The 21530-nt window shown below is 41.0% G+C and overlaps 2 protein-coding genes across 3 annotated transcripts in view; both read right to left on the bottom strand.

The window, feature by feature from the left end:
- The window catches only part of PKD2 (polycystin 2, transient receptor potential cation channel), an 81475-nt gene extending 78959 nt beyond the window's left edge, over positions 1 to 2516 (bottom strand). The window contains exon 1 of one of the 2 annotated variants that reach the window (XM_075565531.1): positions 1793 to 2516. In XM_075565531.1, the coding sequence (XP_075421646.1) occupies positions 1793 to 2363 (571 nt within the window). In that variant the 5' untranslated portion in view covers positions 2364 to 2516. The remainder of the gene's footprint in view (positions 1 to 1792) is intronic. The other variant, XM_075565521.1, reaches the window with a different exon arrangement.
- A 2162-nt stretch (positions 2517 to 4678) lies between these two features.
- Positions 4679 to 15573, bottom strand: SPP1 (secreted phosphoprotein 1). Its single transcript, XM_075565509.1, has 6 exons — positions 15424 to 15573; positions 15225 to 15291; positions 13644 to 13697; positions 11363 to 11551; positions 6521 to 8644; positions 4679 to 5127 (listed from the first exon to the last, which is right to left on the bottom strand). Exons 2-5 carry the CDS (start codon positions 15276 to 15278, stop codon positions 8405 to 8407), a joined length of 537 nt encoding a protein of 178 aa, XP_075421624.1. The 5' UTR covers positions 15279 to 15291; positions 15424 to 15573; the 3' UTR covers positions 4679 to 5127; positions 6521 to 8404.
- Positions 15574 to 21530: the final 5957 nt, after the last annotated feature.

Below are 21530 nucleotides of genomic sequence, written 5' to 3'. Positions count from 1 at the left end.
ATGTGAATCAGTGATTGGCATCTGATCATAGTAGATCAGGATCCGGAATACGACTATTTTTAATTCTTTAGAAGCCCGGTGTACCGTTTTGCCTTTAAAGAAGGTTATTTATTTATTTTAAATAAGGTTCGGTTCCATTCTATTTTCAGACAATAACTCTATAAACCTTCATAAACAGGAGTACAACAATTATTTGCCTTTATTTTCAAGAAACCTTTTAAACATTGTCATCTGACCTGTGCTAACAGGTTTCATGAAATTGAGAAAGGGCTGGAGAGCCTGCAACATGTGGGAGATTTTGTTTTTTGTTTTTAACAATGTAATTCAATAAACCTTTTTTATTTTTTGCTACCTCTGGTGAGTTGATCGGTGCTTTTTCTGGGTTCCTGCTGTTCCACCATTTTTTTCAACTCTTCATGAAATTAGAGCCAGTACTCGCAACTCTTTTTTAAAGACCACATACACAGATTATACAGTACATGCTGTTGTTGTGAGGTGCTAGCTGAGTTATACCAAAACATAGTAACGATAATATACAGTGATTTGGGCAGAGTAATAAGGTATTTAAAAATTTGCATTTAATTAAATATTAGTGATGAAAGTCCACAGCACATCTGCATAACTCACAAACTGTTTACATCGACACAAAAAAGTGTGCAAATGCCAACGTTTTGGTCACGTTGAGTTTCATCAGCTAGCAACCGATGGTCCATTTGACCGAAACCTTGACACTTACCAGACACTTATTTACCACCACTACCATTTCCTCTATGATGTGCTGGGCGACCACTTTCTTTTAACCATATCGAAGAGTCCTTGCATAAAATAATATTTTGCATGCGCTCCTCTGCAACCAGCTGTGGAATATGCTGAGCCAGGGTGATCATGCATCCCTTCTTTGGAAGACCTCATAATCTCTCCCACAGGATTTCGCACCTCTCAACCTCATGTTAAGGTGTCAACAATGTTCATTTCTTATTCACATAGGTAAAAACCCTAGGCTTAACCCCTTGGGTGTCAGACAGTCCTGCCACACACTGCAAAAGGAGTACATTACTGGTCCCTATAGCATCCAAGAGGTTCCCCTCCTTAAAATTCCACTTAAGTGAATTTAATTGTTGAAGTTCTGAAAATCAGGGGCTTAAGTGTGATGACATAAGGGGGGTACACGGTGCTACTACTTTTTTAATGATACACTTTGTTCCAATTTCTGTTTAAAAAAGATAGGCTTAGTTTAGGAAGACTCTACCGATCTTTTTTTCAAGCATAAGTAATGTAGTCATCTTTCTAAAATATGGTTCAAATAACCTTTTTACAATATTTTTTTTTTTTTTTTCCAAATTCAGATATAGTACCACTATTTTTGCGAGCCATTGCTGAAAATATCAATGAAATATCGGGTCAGTAACGTAACTATAGTTCCGTTCAGTGTTAGGAAGAAAGGAAATATTTAAATTTTACTGTAGCTAATTTCAGAAGAAAAAAAAAATCTTAATACAAGTAGCAAACTTCTTTTGATTCATCACTTGTTTCTATTTGTGAATAATTAAGCAATGGCTCAGTGACACTTTGCCCACTACTTGCATTCAAATATATATAATGCCTACATAAGTACAGAGATCTCACACCAACCCTACATCCCAAGGGAAATAATTCCTAGACAGTGCCTCATCCCCTAAAAAAAAAAAAAACATTTCCCATATAAGGAGGGTAGAGGGAGGAACACAGCTAAGAAATGACAGGGGCTAAAAAGAAATAAAATAAAGGTGAGGGTCTGTGTGTGATCACTCACCTCTCAGCCTGTGCAGGATGGTGCCAGCCCCCTCCTCCTGCCCCTGGGGCTGCTCTGAGCCCTGGCCGGGTCTGCCAGCTGCAGTGCCAGCCTCCCCCCTTCTCCTGCGGCCCCTCTGCCCCTGGCTATTTGGGTGATGATGATGATGATGATACCCCACCATCCCGCTGCTGCCCCCGCTGCTGGAGGACACCAGGGAGGAGGACCTCCTGCCGGCTCCAGCCGACGGGTGCCACTCCACGTCCATCTCCACCACCATGCCCTCCTCCCCGTCCTCCTCCTCTTCCTCCATCCCTTCCTCCTCGGCTTCAAAGCCCGGGTTGTCCCGGCTCCACGCCTGCCTGGAGCCGGAGGGCAGTGGGGACGGGGTGGCTCCCCCGGGGGGCAGCTGGGCAGCCGGTGCCAGCTCCTGCCTGGGGATGGTGTCCATCTCCATCATGCCCTGAGGCTGCAGGGGCGGGGAGGCTGCAGCTCTCCCCTCCGGCTCCCTGTTCTTCTTCCGCCTCCTCTTCTTCTCCTCTCCCTCCAGCTCAGGCTGTGCCTGGGGCTTCACTTTGCTCGGGTTCACCATGCTGCAGTAGGGCCAGCGGGCACCAGCAAACACTCACACCCCCCCACCCCTGCTCCAGCAGCCATTCCACTAGCGACCTTTTTTTATAATGTTTTTTTCTTTTGTTTTGTTCCCTTTCCCTTCTCCCCGCCCTGCTTGTTCCTCTCATACAGACCCGTTATATCCTGAGAAAGAAAGGCAGGAAAAGGCAGTGCCTCAACTTATCCTGCCTCTTTCTTTAGTTTTACCCCCCCACTGATTCCTTCTTTACTTTCCTCTTTCAGATCCCCCTGTTACCCTGTCTCTATCTCTATATAGACCCTTCGGGGCGGTTCTGCAGATGCCCTGGGTATTTGGTTGTCCTTTTTTTTTATTTTTATAAACTAGTTTTTTTTTTTACTGTGTATTTTAATCATTATTTATTTACCTATAACATTTTCAACTCATTCTCAAATAGGTGGCACCTTTATCTTCTCTTCTTGATGGCGCATGTCCCTGACTGTCCCCGTTATCTCTTAGGCTGCTTCCCCGCTGGCGCTAAGCGGGCGGCGCTTGGCGAGGTGACTTGCATATATATATGCAAGTCCCCGCTCACGCGATGCGTGCGCGCGTATGCACGGGCACACACGCTCACGGCGCACGGCACTTAAGTAAACAAATTATTTAAACTTTATAGCACGCTCAGCCTCTCCTGTAGTGTCCCCCCTGCCCTCCCCCCCCCCCCTCCCCCTGCGAGCGCTTGCGAAAATTTAAAGGACACCCGGCGCTCATGCTTGGAGAGCTCTCCAAGCATGAGCACGCTCATCGCCAGCGGGGACAAAGCCTTAGGCCTGGACATGGTGATATGAAGAGCTTTTTTGTGTCCCTGCATGAGCGTCAGTGTGCGCACTTGTGAGCTGGGTAGGAGCTGGGCGGGAGGCGGGGCTAGCGCACCACATCACGGCGCCGATGTCACGGACGGCCATTGGCTTTTGGCGGTCACGTGACCGGCCCTGCGCTTCCCTCAGCGGGAAAAATGAAATTGTGCTGTCGGCTGCAATTCCACACGCCTCAGCAGGCCTGTGGAAGCGTGCGGAAGCGCCATCTAAAGCCGTGCTCAATAGGGATGATGTTTCCCCTCTGCACGGTTCAGCGCGGGTCAGCACGGTCGTGCCTCTGTGTGCTGGGCGATGTGTTAGGCTGCGACCAGGCAGGGAACGGCTGTGCTGGCGCTCATGCGCTGCGCCCTGCTCGGCCGGGCGATTCGTGGCCTGCTCATTGGGCGAACCACTCACGTGACACGCTTGCGAGTGGCAAATTAAAATTTGCTTGCTTTGAGTGCCGAGCGGGCGCATGCGCTTGCTCATGCTGGCCACACACATTGCAGCAATGTGTTTCATCGCGGCCAGCGTGAGCCCGCCCACTCAGCGCCACCCTGGACGAGGCCTTATCATGCCCAGCAGACGGAATGAACCGACTTGGAGGCGGGACTTCTCAGCCATTTAATAAATTAAAAAAAGAAACAAAGTGTGTGTGTTTGTGATTGGCTGGCGAAGTACACGTGACGCGGCTGTCGCTTGAAATGACAACTTCAGTTGTCTCCTTCAAGTGCAGCGGCGTCAACGCTGTACTTCGCCGATGGGGGTCGTTTTCTGTTTGAAAACTCCCACCCACCAAAGCGAAAGTGGCGAACGTGCGCGCAATGCATCGCAGCCTGTCTGAACTCGGCCTTAGCATACAATGCTTCCACTGCAGCCAGGGATTCTGTGTACTGACATGAACAGTGTGTCACTCTGCATCTTATCCATTTTAACATGGAGCCCTATATGCGTACGCCTGCCATATCACACAGCTTATCAGCACAGCCTGGGTTAAAAAAATGCATAGCTAGTAACCCTACTCACAGACAGCTCTTTTCACCGTATGTACCTAATCACTGTGAGGATGGTTACGCAAAGTATTTTGCGGTGAATAAAAAAAGTACAAAAAACTTCCCCGTACGACAGTGTGCAGCAAATACAAATATCACACATTCAAGTCTCAGACAGGTCTGCAACCCTGGAATTCCCCAATATCTTTCCGCATGCAATGCTTCCGCTGCAGCCAGGGACTGGAGAAAGTCTGGGAGTAGGAATGTACTTAATGGTATTTTCTATTCTTCCCCCCTGCTAAAGAAAGCATGCAAGTAGACAGGAAACAGTTAAAGTGGCTGTTAATATCATTGCAAATGAGTAACGTATTATTTAGCATTAGCGTGTAATGCTGTGTTTACCAAGGTATAGGAGTTGTTTTAGAGAAATTGAATATAACTGCTGGAATAAGAATAAAATGTTTTCCTATTTTGTTTTTACAGCTTTATTAATGATGCCATAAACGCTATAACATAAAATACAATATCACATATACATATTACAAAAAAACAACTAGTGTTAACAGTTATAAAGAGTTGCAGCAGTGTTGCAAAACGAAGCACATTTCCTTGGGAATGCAGGGAACCTGTTTGTTATGATGGTTTCTAGGCAACAGTGAACATGACACAAGCTTCCTTTAGGACCTTTTATGGGGGGTTGTTACAAGTAGATGCATCACCTATCACTGTCCTTGTTAGTGTCAAGATGTGTAGCTTGCTACTTTGGCAACAGCCATGCAACAGGCCGGCATTTCACACAAATAACTTAAGGCAGCAGGCTGCATTGCATTTTAATTATTATTATTATTTTAAATTACACGTTTGGAGCAGGGGGTCTCCGGAGCTGAACTGTATTCATTTCAGCTATGGGGATCCCCAGCTTGGAGAGATACTTACCTGTGTATTGGGAAACAAAAGAAAACAGCGCACAACGCCAAATAGTGAAGCAAATTCAACAATATATTATAGAATTAAAAAGGGGGTAATATATCTGCGTACATAAAAAAGGTTGGTAAAAGGCATGTAGTGTGTATCACACTGTTTACCACTCGGCTGTTAGTTGTAGATTCAGGTGCTTGCTTCCCTCTGCTGCTGCAGCTCAGTTGATTCTGGGGCAGGACGTCAGTCTTTTCACTCCCAAGGGGATTTCCCTTCATGCAGCCAGGTTCAGCAGCTGGTACTGGGGCTCGGTGAAATCGCTCCTGCTTCCTAGCCGATATGAAGCTGCTCCTGTACCTTGGCAGGTGTATCCTCTGCAGAGAGGTTAAAACGCAGCTTGCTGCTGTCTTCACAGCAGTGGTGGATTCAATAGGGAAGTTTGAACAGTCTTACAGAGTCTCTCACAAGTGTCCAAAACAGCACACAGGATGAAATAGAAACAGGACAGGCCAACACATAGACAAAGGCCAATGTAAGCAGATATAAGGCAATAGAATGTTACATCCAACTAGTTTCGTAGAATTAACTACTTCCCTGAAGAAGTAGTTAATTCTACGAAACTAGTTTAATGTAACATTCTATTGCCTTATATCTGCTTACATTGGCCTTTGTCTATGTGTTGGCCTGTCCTGTTTCTATTTCATCCTGTGTGCTGTTTTGGACACTTGTGAGAGACTCTGTAAGACTGTTCAAACTTCCCTATTGAATCCACCACTGCTGTGAAGACAGCAGCAAGCTGCGTTTTAACCTCTCTGCAGAGGATACACCTGCCAAGGTACAGGAGCAGCTTCATATCGGCTAGGAAGCAGGAGCGATTTCACCGAGCCCCAGTACCAGCTGCTGAACCTGGCTGCATGAAGGGAAATCCCCTTGGGAGTGAAAAGACTGACGTCCTGCCCCAGAATCAACTGAGCTGCAGCAGCAGAGGGAAGCAAGCACCTGAATCTACAGCTAACAGCCGAGTGGTAAACAGTGTGATACACACTACATGCCTTTTACCAACCTTTTTTATGTACGCAGATATATTACCCCCTTTTTAATTCTATAATATATTGTTGAATTTGCTTCACTATTTGGCGTTGTGCGCTGTTTTCTTTTGTTTCCATTCTCTTAGTGTGTGTGGGGTGCTGAGCCACCCCTGCGTTTACAGCTGCAGACGCCATTATCCCCAACACGGTTATGTGGCACTTATTATTTAATGTTTAACTATCTCACTGTGGGAGTTGTGGTTTAATTTTTTATACATTTTTTATCACTAAATTGATGGTATAGTCACTGCACTGTATATATTTATACATTTAAACTTTATAGGTAGTTAGGTAGTAGCGCACAGTTTTGTTTTTTGTGTTACCTGTGTATTGATGCCGGTATCCCAGGGAAGTTTAAATGTCCCGGACACGCTGCCCAATAGGATGCCGCACCGGATGACATCATGGCTTCCTCTTTGCCCGCGTGACGCGGAACATTTAAAACCGCCATTATGTTAAGCACAATTTCTCTGCCTACATAGATACCGGCACCCTTACGAAAGTATCTCAGAAAGAAGGGGGTCCCGAATATGAAATTAACGCTGTTCAGCTCCGGAGACCCCTTGCTTCAATCCTGTAATTAAAAAATATATATATATATTATTTGAAATGCAATACAGACAGTTCTGCTACTTTAAACTACTACGTAACTCCTAACCAGAAATAACACAATATTCACAGTTGACCGCACTCTGAAGAACAGTTATCCAGAAAAGTAGTATCAGTTAACACTTTTTCTAAAAACAAATGCCCGTACTAATTTTGTTACTCTAAAAAATATTTCAGAATTACATGTACATGCATGCTAAGTATTTGATTTATTTATTTTAAATCCCAGATTAGGAGTTAGCATATCTAATCAAATAATTAAACTAATATGTATAATAATATAATTCCTAAATGTCAGTGTATGGATTATAATCACTGATTTTGAAAGGCTAGAAGAATGAATGTCATTTGAACTTTTATTAAACAGATAACATGAAAAACAAACAAAATAAAGTGTTACATTGAGTGATGCATATGATGAAAGTGTCATACATGCTATTTGGTGAAAAAAAGTCATTTATTTCTATACATTTACTTACAAATTACAATCAATCAAGTATTAAATGCATGCAGTAGAATTACTTGCAATTCAGCAAGACAAAGGACATCAGGGATGGCATTTGTCTGTTTCTACTAGGGGGAAGTAGTCTATGTTGTGTATCAGCAGCAGGTTATTATATCTTTGCATTGTAAGAAGTTTGACACATACTGTAAATTACCACAATCACTACACTAATTATTATCCAGAACTAGTACAGCCAAAGTGATTTATGGGGACAATTACAAATTCGGTTTTGCACAGAGAAAAGAAAATCCAGATTTGTACTACTGTATTTTGAAAAGTTGTCGTTTAAGTTCTAGCAGCTGTATTGGTCCTGGAGAAGTATAGATTTGTTGCAGTTTGTGCTGCCCTTTAGGGGACTAATATGGGAGTTCTTCCTGCCGTAGTTGAGATTATAGTGTGCTGATTTTAATGCGGTTGAAGGCATCTGAGAAGTTTCAAAAGCTCTGCACAGTAAACATGTTAACAATGGAAAACTTTAATTGTGGTCCCTTCAAAGCTATCAAAACCCTCAACGACTCTCCTCTTGATTTATCAATCAGATCCTTACTTAGACATCTGATCCCTTCTATGTTTTTATTCAGGACATTGATTTCACTCTCCAATTGCTTATTTGTTTGTTCATACCTTTTATTCTTGCTTTGTATCTGGCTCGAGTAGCATGGTGTTTACATTGCCATCAAATAGTATGCAATGTACTCTAAACTGATCTAACACTTTGGTAAATTACTCCCGTACCACAAAGGGAAGATAGTGCTTCATTTCCACGTTTAACGTCGTAAAGGACTTCAGAACTGCTTGGGATTGACTCCTGGGTGTCCTCCGTTTGGAAAACAGCTAGGGATCTACTGGGGTCTGGGGCTTAAAGCAGCTACAAGGATGAGCAGACAGGCAGGCCATGCGGTCCTTATCTGCTGACAATGTATATGTTCCTAATGTATGTTAACATTTGCAGACATGCAGTTTGAGTTGGATTTGGCACTGGTGATTATTCTAAAAAGGTGATTACAGAACAGTATACATGTACGTACACAAACAAAAGAGTAGAGGACAACAGCGGATAATGTAACTTTGCAAGTGCTGAGAGGCAGTCACTTTAGGGCTTCACGCTGAGTGGCTTCTGTGTTCTTTCTTCTGAGCTTTCCTCAGATGTATCAGGAGCTTCGGTGGTCTGTTGAAGGCCTTGCAACATGGCCTGCTTGGCACTGCTCTCATTGCTGTCTTCTGAACTCTCCATGGAGTGGGACTGGCTGCTGTCTTGGTGACTGCTGGTGCTCTCGGTAGTTAAACTCTTGTCTTCTTGGCTTTCAGATTGTGGTGTGCTTCCCGGTGCATTCTGTGTCACATGCAAGGCAAAATAAACATATGAAGTTAGCACCTATTTCAGTGCTGGCATTACATTGTGAGTATTTGCTTGCCTCTTCATTTAAATCCTTCACTTTTGAGGGACAGCCACTTTCAGGACTTTAAAGCCACCTGAGTACTTGCAGGAGGCCCGCGTGGAAAACACAGGGCGAGACGCAATAGGCTTACATACTGTATTACTTTCAGGCCAGATGGAATAAAACATGTTTACTTTTCTGTTAGGATCTGGTCATTTTTAAAAGTTATTATTTTAAAAAGTAAACTACAATATTTTAGGGTACTACCGTAGAAATTAAAGACGGCTATTCTATCAATGCATGTAAAAGTGAAACAAGTCCCTATATTGTTATAACCAGGGCTTTTTTTTAAGGGGGAACGCGTTGGAACGCGGTTCCTGTACCTTTTTTCCTAGACCGTGTGGTACATTTTTATAGGATTATTGTGATAATCTAAGAAAAAGCAAATTTTTATAGGTTTTATAAAACAATTTGAATGTAATAATTATTATTTACAAAAAGAATAAAATAGATTTGAAACAATTGTGAAATGTGAATAAATGTGTGTATTATTGCACATGTCCAAGTATAACCCACCATGTCTCATCCTCACGTCAAAGGTCCCTTACCTTTTTTGTTCTAGAAAAAAATCACTAGTTAGAACAATATATTTAGGTTTGTATATCTTTTTCAGCTTAACTGACAGCATAGGCAAAGCAGTGTGCTTTTTGACAAGCATTATTTGTTAAAGTACTGTCCCTAAATGAGTAGCTCAGTGCTAATGTTCCAGTCCTGGTCACTGCCTTTGAGGCAAAGAAACCCGATTCAAATCCCAATGTTGGCTCTCCTTGTTCACGTTATAGTAGATTGTAAACTCTATGGGACAGAACCTGCAAAATTACTGTACAGTATATGTAGAGTGCTGCATAAACTATCAGTGCTGTGTAAGAATATATATTTTTTAATAGTGCAGACAGTGTACGCAGCGGTGTACATATCATTTTTGCCCTGTAGAGCTTACAATCTATTTTGTTGGTGCCTGAAGCACAATGAGATAGAGTGACTTGCTAAAGGTTACAAATATCTCTCCTGCTTCAAACTCAGTGTCATTATTTTCAGAGTCAGTGTCTTTACTCACTGAGCCACTCCTTCAACCTTAATGTTAATATTATTCCAACAGTATTGCCAACCTGACTTTCATGTCGTCATGAGAATTTAATCAGTGGCTTGTTTTGTAACTGTAATCACAAACTGTGCTTTAAAATGATCTTTCAATGACCCAGAATCTCATTATAACTTGGAAGGGGATTGGCATACTGCAAGACTTGTCCAAGAAAGGCAGTCGCTACCAGAGGTCAGGGTTGCCAGGTGTCCGGTATTGAACATGTATGTGGCCGGTATTACCTCTCCAGACTTAGGCCTCGTTCAAGGTGCTGGCTTCGGAGGGCGGGCGTGCTGACGTGCGTGCTGCCGTGAGCAACAAAGTATTCAATTTGAATACTTGTTGTCAGGGTAGCAACTGCCCTGCCTCCGAAGCCAGGCGTTGCCGCTGACGACAGCTTCAGTAAACGAAAATTTCGTTTCTTGGAGCTGAAGCAGCGTCACAGGGACCAAGGCAGCCAATGAAATCATTCTTCAGAATGATTTCATGATTGCAGCTTGGATACTTTACCCTGCCGTCTGTAGCCCCGCCCCCTCCCCAACGCTGAAAAGTCTGCTGGGGGATAATCACATGTCGCCCAGCAAACTCCCAGCACTGCCTCCCGCACGCCCCCCCTCCGAGTCCTCAGCTGGCTCCCTGAACGAGCCCTTAGTAACCAATCACGGGATTTCCCCTGAGAAGGGATAGAGCAGGGCTGCTGCTGCCAGAGGGCTGGACAGCTTCCTCCATCCTGATTGGCTGCTGCTGTGTAATGCAGCCAATTAGGAGGAGATGGCAGGAGCCTGGGAGTGGGGCCAAAGAGCGGAGAAAAAGCGTGGAGCAGAGAGAGGTGAGGCTGTGTCCTGTGTCTCCTGTATGCTGTGTCTCCTGCTTGTGTCCTGCCTGTGTCCTGTGTGTATTTGTTCTGTTTTGTCCTGGTGTGTGTGTGTATTTGTTCTTGTTCTATTATGTGTGTGTGTTTTCTCTGGCTGTCCTATGGGGGTGATAATGACAAGGAGGGGGAGGGGGGGTGAGAGAGGATGAAGGGAGGGGGGTTGAGAGAGGATGAAGGGAGGGGGGATGAGAGAGGATGAAGGGAGGAGTGAGAGGATGATGGGAGGGGGTGAGAGGATAAGGGGAGAGAGAGAGGATGAGGAGGGGTGCAATAGTCTTGGAATTTGTGGGAGCAGCATTAAGATCATTATTGCTCGCCATTTACAATATGACTGCAGATAAGTTATATTCTATTTCCTAAAAAAATCCTTGGAAGGGCACTCCCTCCCAACACTCCTCCCCAGATTTTTTTACGAAACAGAATATAAATTGTTGAATTCTTGGAGTGAAATTTAGAAAAAATTGCGTAACAGTCAGGTAATTTATAAATAACATTCTTCCCCGCCAACAATTCTCGCGCGTGTCAGCAACCTGGCTACCCTACCAGAGGTACATGTAATACATTTGCATTCCTTTGGCACTCAAATGGTCAGATTCGATACAAAGTTCTCATGTTCACATTGCCTATAATTCCTTCATTTCAGGCATTAGCTTCTACCTGTGCATCACGCTTCTGGAGTCTCCGTACACTGTCTCCTCTTCCACTGTCTCCTCTGGTGAAGGAATCATAAGAGTCCGTTTCTGTCTCATCACTGGGGGGGACAGTGGTGGTGATGGGAACGTCTTCCGATGAATCAGAGTCGGAATCGGACTGGGATTTGCTGTCACTTTCACTAGAAGATGATTCCTAAAAAAAAAAAAAAGATATATATATATATATTGTGTGTTTATTTTGCTAGATCACCTTTGTTCAATAAATTGTACCATTATGAGTATCCAATAAGAGATCAATTTGACTGTATATACAATTATAATACATTATAACATAGTTGTATACTGTATGCTTGTTATGTATATAGTATAGTATTGTGTTAAGGGGATTTACAGTAAGTCATGAAATGTAAAAGAATAAATGACACTTTTTTAATTTTATACTATAGTTACTTATCCATTACATTATCCCTATGATAAGTAAAAACAAACAAGCAGTGGTTGAAGTGCCTGTGTGTGTGTGTGTGTGTGTGTGTGTGTGTATATGTACAGTATGTGTGTGTGTATGTGTGTATATATATATATATATATATCACTTATTAAGATTATGGTGGGTAAAAAAAGTGACAAAAACCCTCCACAGTAAGGCATATAGCAACTGTAAATATTACTGTATGTTCATTTGCATGTCTTGGACAGGTCTGCAACCCTGTCTTTCACCATTATCACCCAGCAATTGTGCTGGGTGATAATGGTGAATGACAGGGTTGCAGACCTGTCCAAGACATGCAAATGAACATACAGTAATATTTACAGTAGCTATATATATATAAAAAGTGACAAAAACCCTCCACAGTAAAGCATATAGCAAATGGATTCCATATATATATATATATATATATATATATATATATATATATATATATATATATATATATATATATATATATATATATATATATACACTAGGAGTGCGCCTGTTTGTCTTTTGTTTTTTGCAGATATATATATATATATAGAATACAATGCACAGCCGGCACACCATATGCAAGTAAATAAGTTTTGGTGCTTATCCCATAAAGCAATAACAGACCATACGATACCGGTTGCAACACGACATCAAGGGACAGCACGCAGGTAAGTAAATCATGAATTTTCTATATTTGATAGAAGACACAAAAACCGACGTTTCGGTCCCACTGGGGGACCGAAACGTCGGTTTTTGTGTCTTCTATCAAATATAGAAAATTCATGATTTTGTTACCTGCGTGCTGTCCCTTGATGTCGTGTTGCAACCGGTATCATATGGTCTATATATATATATATATATATCTGCAAAAAAACAAAAGAAAAACAGGCGCACTCCTAGTGTAATAAAGTTGTCATCTGGTTTTTATACACACTATTTTATTATTTTTCATTTATGTATTATTACCTTTACTAATAGTTTTTGATGTGATTTGTTATTATTTTATTATGTCATGTATTCCAGTTTACAATTTATTGTAGGTCAGTTGCTTTATTTAATATTCGCCCTTTGGGGATTCATTGGTCAGATAGCCTTGATATTTAAATCTGTCTGACACAGCTAATCATTATCCAAATCAGGCATACTAAGAGTCTGTCTGTCTGTCTGTCTTATAACTCACAATTTCTGTTAAGGATCAATCCAAGTGCTTTTTTTTTTTTTTTTTAACATGTATTATTATTTTGTACACAGGATTGAAGCAGGGAGTCTCTGGAGCAGAACCCCATTAATTTCAGCTCCAGGAACCCCCTTCTTCCGTTTATACCTCCATAGGGGTTGCCGGGAGCCGCTCTGGTTCATCTAGCTGAGTTTTAAAGTTTAAAGCTCCCGCATCATGCGGGCCAATAGGAAGCCGAGCCTTGTGATGTCATGTCTTCCTATTGGCCCACAGGACACGGGAGCTTTCAAACGCCACAAGAATGTTAACCCTGGTAGCTGAGTGAAGCAGCTACCGGCACCCCCTATGGAGGTAAGTATCTCTGGAAAGAAGGGGCACCGGAGCTGAAATTAATGGGATTCTGTGACGGAGACCCCTTGCTTCAATCCCGTGTAAAAAAAAATTACATTTAAGTGCTTGGATTGCCTCTTTAAGGTTATTACTGTATTTTACTGACAAGGGTTCCAGGTTGAAACATGTTCTTCTAAAAATATGTTTCATTTAATGCATGAAACAAATGTATATACAGTACAATATGATCTACTTCATTGGATCAGCAAGGTAAATAAAAATGTAGCATTCTCAGTTTTATCCGAAACTAACCTGTGAGGAGGACTCCACCGAGCTGTTAGAAATCCCTTGACTTTTCAGTCTCGACTAGAGAGAGAAAGAGAGAAAACAATTGCACTCACAGTTTAGAAGTAAGAAATATAACGTGCATATACTGTGCACAGTAACATACTGATACAATGCCTTTCAAATTGGGGTTTTCATCCATGAAAGGTTGTATGGGGTTTCCTGATAAAACAATATAGTAACACCGGAAAGGTTTACTTTTTAAGGACCCAATATTTTTTTTCATTTCAGAGTTCTGATATGTTTGAAAACTGCTGTACTAACTAACACATGGGAACCGTGAAATGTTAAGCAGGGCTCGCCTACATTCAACATGCCACTTCCATTAGGTCACTTTGGTCCTAGTAGGAACTGCGCAGTTAATGCTTGCTTCCGTGGCATACTAGATGCTACACATATTTTTATTCATTTTTTTATTTGCAGTGTTTGCTCCTCATATTATTCATTTATTTTTTTAGGGAAACTACAATAACAAAAATAAGATATTTATTTGAATTTAGTGGGGATGAGCGGATTCCTTGTTTATATGGTGGGCTTCCACTGATTCTGAAACACATGCCATTTATGTAACTAGGTTTTGCTTTTTAAGTTCCTTTTATTTCCTGTTGCTTTTGATTCGCTGCTTGTCGGTGACATGTTCAGAACAAAGATCATATCGCAACACTAATACTGCAACGCTCTGTGCGAATGTATACCTACTCTACACATCAACATGTTAAGCTTTCCCAATTTGACTTGGCATATAATAACAAATGCAACCATTTGTGATGTCATTTGACTTCAAGATCCAATCATTTTAGTTTTCACATATTTACTTTCCTAAAGAAAGGTTATTACATAGGTTATTAAATAGTACACAGTGATATCATAAAGTAAATGGGTGTGTATATGCAGTATATAGACTGTCTGTAACAATCCTATGTGCTGCGTACCGCGCAGTATACTGTAATTGTGACACGCATTGAGTCCCATTGGGAGAAAAGCAGTATATGAAATAAAGTCATAATAACATTATTTATGTATTTATATAAAAGAAAAAAAACCACAAGAGCAACATAGTCACTAAAACCTAACATTTCATAATTATTAACCCTTACTTTTTACTTTGATCATGCTGTATAGTATAAGAACCTGCACATTTTTAATTCTGATATTTCAATAAAATGGGGGTTTTAGTCACACATTTTCTGGCAGAGAATGACAAGCTTTTCCACCACACCAAGTTAACCCCAGATCCGGCAAGTCCTAACTCCTATTTTTTAAATTATTATTATTATTCTTTACCATGTCCCCTGAGCTGAATTCCTCCTGCTTATCGCTTTAGTGTTAATGGAGGAACACTCTCTGACTTGCAAATGTAAATGCCCGTTATACAGTACCTTGCCATTAGCACATTGCCAAGAAACAGAACTCTGTCCGGGTTATGGATCAGAGACCATTAACACTGCATTAAGACAATAACAACACTTTTGTCATGCAGGTATATTAACTGCTACCCGCTTAATATCTTTACACTAGGAATATAAATGAATTTCAGTTGATACTCACTGGCAATGCACAGGTCAGGCCGATAAGGCAAACAAAGAGTGCAGCAATCTTCATTTTTAGTTGATACCTGAAAATAAAAGGTAGGCTACATTTTAGTATTTTTTTTTAACGCAAGTTTGTTCTCTCCCATAAATAAATCAAATTAGCATCCCACGGCGAAAGAAAATGATGCTTAAAAAGCATTATTACCCTGACGTACCTGTGAATCAGATGAGTATTAGCAAAGTTCTGTAAGTTTATTTCCAATGTGTACAGCAGCAGACTATGATTAGCAGAAGATTTTTTGTTGTAGCTGTGGAACGGTCCAGGGCTACCTGAATTTAAACTGTGTCCACAGACCTCCTCACCCAATCACCACGAGACTTAGGGGTGTGACATGGTGAGGTTTCTGACCTGCTCACAGTCACCCACACACTTCCCTTTGGTTTGTGGTTTTTCTGTAAACACAATGAAGGGTTCTGAACGAACATATCTGACGGGGCACAGTGTAATTAGCTGGTTTCTCTTGGTTGCATGCTATTTAGCAATATGTAGGAGGTTTTAGCAGGGATTTGTTTATGTTTTCTCTAGCGATGTCATTACTGTGAACAAGGCATTTACAGTACAGTACCTGCCTCAAATGTCTGGAAGTAAATTGTTCCGGATGGATTTGTGATGAGTAATGTAGGTGAATGCAGGGGCATACAAACTACTCTTTAGTAGACTATACGGCTGAGAAAGATAACTAAAGTAAAAAGGGCTGTTGAAGTTATATGATTTTTTTCTTTGATACATCTGAAGCAGTTTGTCTTTACCGCCCCAAATGTCTTTTGCCTTGATTCATAGACACCCCATATATTTAAACATATTGATTTTTTTTTCTGCTAACATTATTTTTGCTCCTTTAAAAAAAATGATCATAAATGTTTGAAGAAAAAAATAATTGTAGTTGAGCAATCACCTATTATATAAATATACTGTACATTATGGGGCAGAAGCATCAAGGCAAACATAGTGCAATTATGAGGCAAAAACACGTGCACCATCTGTATCAAAGTTAAAAAAAAATCCCATTGAGTCAAAAGGATTCAATCATGTTTGCTTAACCCCATCATTGCACCACAGTCGTTCTGTACTCTCGGATTCATTGATGAGAAGACATCAGGTGCACTGTAAGCCCATTCAGTGCTACAGAAGTTCATTGACGGCTTGGAGTATTTTCCTCATGGCCGCATCAATATTCTGTACGTGGACACATAGGTGAACATACTGATTGCATCTCTTTAAGCTTCCTCCCTTTTCATGGACTTTTCTAAAGCATGAACACCCAAGTCTAGTTCAATGGAATTAAGGGAAATTCCTATGAATGTTCTTTCCTGAGTGGGACCTCTGCGGTGGGAGACCTAGGGAAGGTCCCCCTAGTACAGCCATCTTCAGTCCAGGGCCTTTGCTAGCTTGGCCTCAGAGTGCATGATGATGTGTTCACCTGTGCTTATTCATTTTATTCTAGATGGCAATCTTTTATTACTACTTTTTATATAAAGATTGCTTTTATACTTACCCGTCGCCCTGCCACGCTCTTTTCTTGTTTTTTTTTCTTCTTCTAAATTGTTATGAAATCTTTAATGCCCCATTCAGTGGCAAAACTTGTAACAAAGGTAGGAAATAAAAAATAAAAATCATACTTCTTAAAAAGTATCGTAAATATGTTTGGAACACGAATGAGCAGGATCTAACATAATACCATAATAACATAATAATTGCTTCAGCAACTTTTTAGCCATAACAATGTGTTGTTTCTGCTCATCCAGAACAAAAGGACAAAACTCGGGGCCCGATTAGGAATTGATGAGGGTGCTACTCTGCTATAGGTATATTTTCAGAATGATGATGGCTAGCTTCATTTTCCACATCAGTTAATTTCCAGTAGCAGCACCCACTCAATGGGATTTGAAACATTGCTCAATTGCGGAAGGGATTTATTATTTTAAAAAAAGTAGCTGAATTCTTGTTTGTTTCCAGTCACAGTTCCTGTGGCTTCTCAGACCACAGTGAAGTGGAGGAAAATGTGAACCTTTCCCAGTCACTGAGTTACTAATTTGCTTGTGCCGCAAATAATTAGACACTTCTTCATGGGGGAGTTTAATGCGACTCATGATGGATTTATCATTGGCAGATGCCTAAATGAGTAGTACTGTACAGTGAAGAGGTATAATTCATATTTAGGGCAATAGAAGGATAAGTACATTGTCAACTAGGTGTACGGTGAAATAACCTTAAAAAAATTAAAGCGTTGGAAAAATACAGCACAGAATGCCCTAATTTAGTTATACCTCCCTAATGGATTATGGCTCTGATCCACAAAAGGGTGCTAAGCTGTAGCACGCCTCATCTGCCAATGGAAATGAATAGGAGTATAGGTGTGCTGAAGCTGATCACCCTTGTGTGGACCTGGGCTTATGTGAGATCTCTGCATTGAAGAATAATTGTAACTCAGATTTAGGACTGGGATGCCATACCACATTACCTCTTTCATTTCAGTAAAGGGTACTTATTTTAAGAAGGCTCTCTCAATTTCTCTCTTTGGAAATAGGGTATAAACCTTAGTATAATGAGGTGCGGAGAGTTTTCTCTCATTGGCCAGACACGTTTGGGATATTGGAATACCTTGAAATTAGGTACGTTGATCACAATATTTCATGGCACTTCAACCTCTGATAAGAACAGTATAAGGACAGTTTTATGTTCTGCAGTGACAGAAAGGATACTTGGCCTCTTTAGTGAAGAGTGGATTGATGGTTAGAATAGGTGCTTTGCCATCCTGGCTTTTAAAGCAATGAAGCTCAACATTAAACCATCCTCACTCCTGCTCTTACTATTATGACACATGTTGAAACATACCACATACTTATAAGGCTTTTATGACACTAAACACGGCATGTCAAATAAATTTACACAGCATCAAGATATATCAGATATAACCATGTACAGGTATAAATTATTAAACAGAGCATTAACGTACAAAAAATGTTAAATGATAAATAAATTTCTGCTGTTTTATTATGCAAAGTGCTGCAAATAATTTCATTAGGCACTTCATTCGCACCATGAGGATAAACTGAGGCATACTGGAAATCAAGCTATTATAAGTACTAAGCATGAGGACAATAGCATGTAAATTTGATCAAGTTACAGAGATGTTACCTTCCAAGGACTAAAATCAACATGATGTGATGTTCTGGACCAGAAATGGCATTTTAAAAGAAATGTACTGTTTGCTGTGCAGCTGAATTCACTCTTGGACATAACACCATAGTCTCTCCAAAGGCGGCACCTTAGGCTGCGCTTATAGGTCCCACGATGGCAATGCGACGTCGCTCCAAACCAAAACAATTTACTCTGCCGCGAGCGCTTATAGTAAGCACGATCAACGACGGAGCGACCAAAAATTTGGAAGCAGGTCAAATTAGATTTTTCAGAGACTGTCGCCACATGTGACTGTCTCTGAACCAATCAATGACCATGTCGCTAGCGACGTCGCTGAAAGGTAAATGATAACTTTCGCGGGTGGCAATGGCGATGGGTGACATCATCGGTCGCGTCGCCGTCGCCAGCACTATAAGCGCGGCCTTAAGAGAGTCTCCCCAATATGCCATCACTGATCCTGTCCACTAAGCCAGAATAGACAGGGTTAATATCATGAGAAAAAAACAGACAACTTCAAAAGAACTGAAGTTGGTCAGCCCCTTCATCCTGCATGTCTATTGTGAGGGGGGGGGGGGGGTATGTTTGCTGTGCAGCTTAAGTCACTCTCCCTCAAATTCTCTTGGTCATAACACCAGAGTCAGATAAAAGGCAGGCAGCCTTTGGGGGCAGCCAAAGGGTGTCAGCTGTGTGCTGCCATTTGCTGATGTTCAGCTGTTCTGTTGTTGGTCTTGGGTAAAATATTTTATTCCCCTGTACTTTATGTTTCAATTTACCCTTCCTTATAGATTGTAAGCTCTTTGGGGCAGGGCCATCCTTACCTACTGTAACAATGCATGTTAATGCTTGTATTTTACTGTTTTTGTCCCCCAATGGGGTTTATTGTACTGCACTATGGAATATGTTGGTGTATTATAAATAAAGGATAGCAATAATATTTATCAATGGGACTCAAGTGAAATCCATAAGACTGCTGATACTAAAATAATTAGGGAAACTGACTTTAAATCAGTGAGTTGACATACAGTATCTCTATTTACAAAATGTTTTTGTAACCGTTGATTCTCTTGGGTCGGGGCAATTCCTGCATATGACATATAACCTGACAGAAAATACATTTCTATCCAGGGGACCTTATTTACTAAGCAGTGCTACACATTTCAGCAAACAAAATTTATCATGCAGTGGAATTAGGGAACATGGCCCTTGACATTTACAGTGCTTTAATGGTGTACGTGGCAAAGCACAAGGCCATCACACACCAGAGAACCTTATGACATACCAGGTACGTAATATGCACTTTCTTGTTTTTTAGGGGGTGATAGGGCTGAGCGTGCCAGCAGGGGGGGTCAGCCCAATTGATGCAAAAGTGGAGCCCCCTTCCCTATCTCTTCTGGTCTGGTTGTGTCATTTAGTTGCTCCTGGAGCAATCACGTGACCTGGAAGAACCAGAGGTCTGCTCTTAGTGACATTATTAGACATCTTAGTCAACCTTTATCTGAGAAGCTTAGGATAAGGCAGATTCACTGATACCCCCTTTAAACTTCAGCATGGAAGACAGCTCTGTCCTGCCTAGTGGGGTGGAGCAATTTAGAACAAACAGCAGAACACTCAACTGCTAGGAATTTGTGTAAACATTTTAAAATAAGAAGTATATAAGGGTATCCCCAGAGGGGAAGAAGAACAAAGTCCCTCATTCAGTGCACAACTACTAAAGAACCGCACAAATATTCCTAAATAGCCCAATTAATATTTTTCACAATGGTTCTTTAGTATGAGGGACTTCGTTTTCTCCTTCCCCTATAGGGAGCCCCTAAAATTCCATATTCCCCTTAGGGGCACTACAAGGTCACTTTTGGTTCATACTAGCTGAGCGTAGATATATATATATATATATATATATATATATATATATATATATATATATAAAATTAAAAAACAGCAAGGAAAAAACCCAAAATGAAGGTTGTTTCAATTAGCTTCACATTCAGCTCATTTTCAAGGTATCCTCATTTTTGTTGGGGACTGCCCCTTTAACCCTTTGATTTCAGGGATGTCAGTGGCTCCCATTCTGTCTTCAGGGCATTTACATTGAGTTACAAAAGAGAATATCCTCCAGTTCCGTTCGGAGCAAACAAATCATACCGTCATTGGGCCACCAGGGTGGCTTCTCCTGGGGCACTGAGGGCTTAACTCAGGGAAGATGGGACAATGACCTCCAGCCATTTGTCCCATTGAAGAGGTTAAAACATTTCCGAGAACCCGATTTGGAAAAACTTTTAGTGTGAACACTGACTGTGCTTCCTGTTTTAATTTGCAAAAAGTCACCACGTTATTGGAATCTCAGTTGTACTAAAGTCAACACAGGAATAATTATTGCTTTCGCATAAACCAGTCCATTTTTTCATAGCACAGAATAAACATTTAATATGAGAGCTTTCAATGGCATCTTCTAAGGAAAGTTGTTTACAGGATATATAAATGTACTGTTACAGGATGTAGATGTACATTTAAGGGATGCAGTTTTTTGGAAACATTTTTGCACATGAGCCAATCATTTAATTAGAAGTCAGATGTATAAAAATATTCCTGGTGACATGTGCAGTGGCAAATTTTGAAGAGCAAGCAGTAAACTGTGGTCTTGCTGTTTATGCTGAACAGGAAGAAGAAGAAGAAGACACAAGTTCGTAACAGGATGAGGAATAAAGATATTAACCCTTCAGTTATAGTCACTAGAATGAATACCAATATGACTTGTAATAATCTCTGGAGATGTTCTAGAATTCTGTACTGCGCACGAAACAGGTGTTTCCACATGAGGTTACTGGATATGATGATCAAGGGTTTCAGAATTGTTCAGAAAACAGTGGAAAGTTTTATAAGCGATGAATTAGCTTAGCACCACTCTGCCATACGCAAATACAGGTGTACCAGAGAGGGTGTTTTCTGCATAACTATGAGGATTCAAAAATTAAAGCTGCAATTCAAGCAATATCTTACGTGTGCTTTTTTTTAATAAACCAGTTCTGTACTATGAGAAAATACTTATAGCATTTACAAAAAAAACTATTTTAAAGACATTTTTAATGAATTCTAATGTAACAAGCATTTTTGTTTCTATAG

Source organism: Ascaphus truei, chromosome 1, assembly GCF_040206685.1.
Source record: "Ascaphus truei isolate aAscTru1 chromosome 1, aAscTru1.hap1, whole genome shotgun sequence".
Lineage (NCBI taxonomy): Eukaryota > Metazoa > Chordata > Amphibia > Anura > Ascaphidae > Ascaphus > Ascaphus truei.
The sequence above is the reverse complement of the archived record's forward strand: the minus strand, read 5'-3'. Positions and strand labels throughout refer to the sequence as shown.

What these genes read in the sequence shown, in the direction of transcription:
- SPP1 (XM_075565509.1), bottom strand. Translation starts at nt 15,278, where the DNA reads ATGAAGATTGCTGCACTCTTTGTTTGCCTTATCGGCCTGACCTGTGCA. An exon ending in CGGTGGAGTCCTCCTCACAG is followed by an intron (nt 11,552 to 13,643) that starts GTTAGTTTCGGA and finishes TTTTTTTTTTAG; the next exon opens with GAATCATCTTCTAGTGAAAG. An exon ending in TCCAGAAGCGTGATGCACAG is followed by an intron (nt 8,645 to 11,362) that starts GTAGAAGCTAAT and finishes CATGTGACACAG; the next exon opens with AATGCACCGGGAAGCACACC.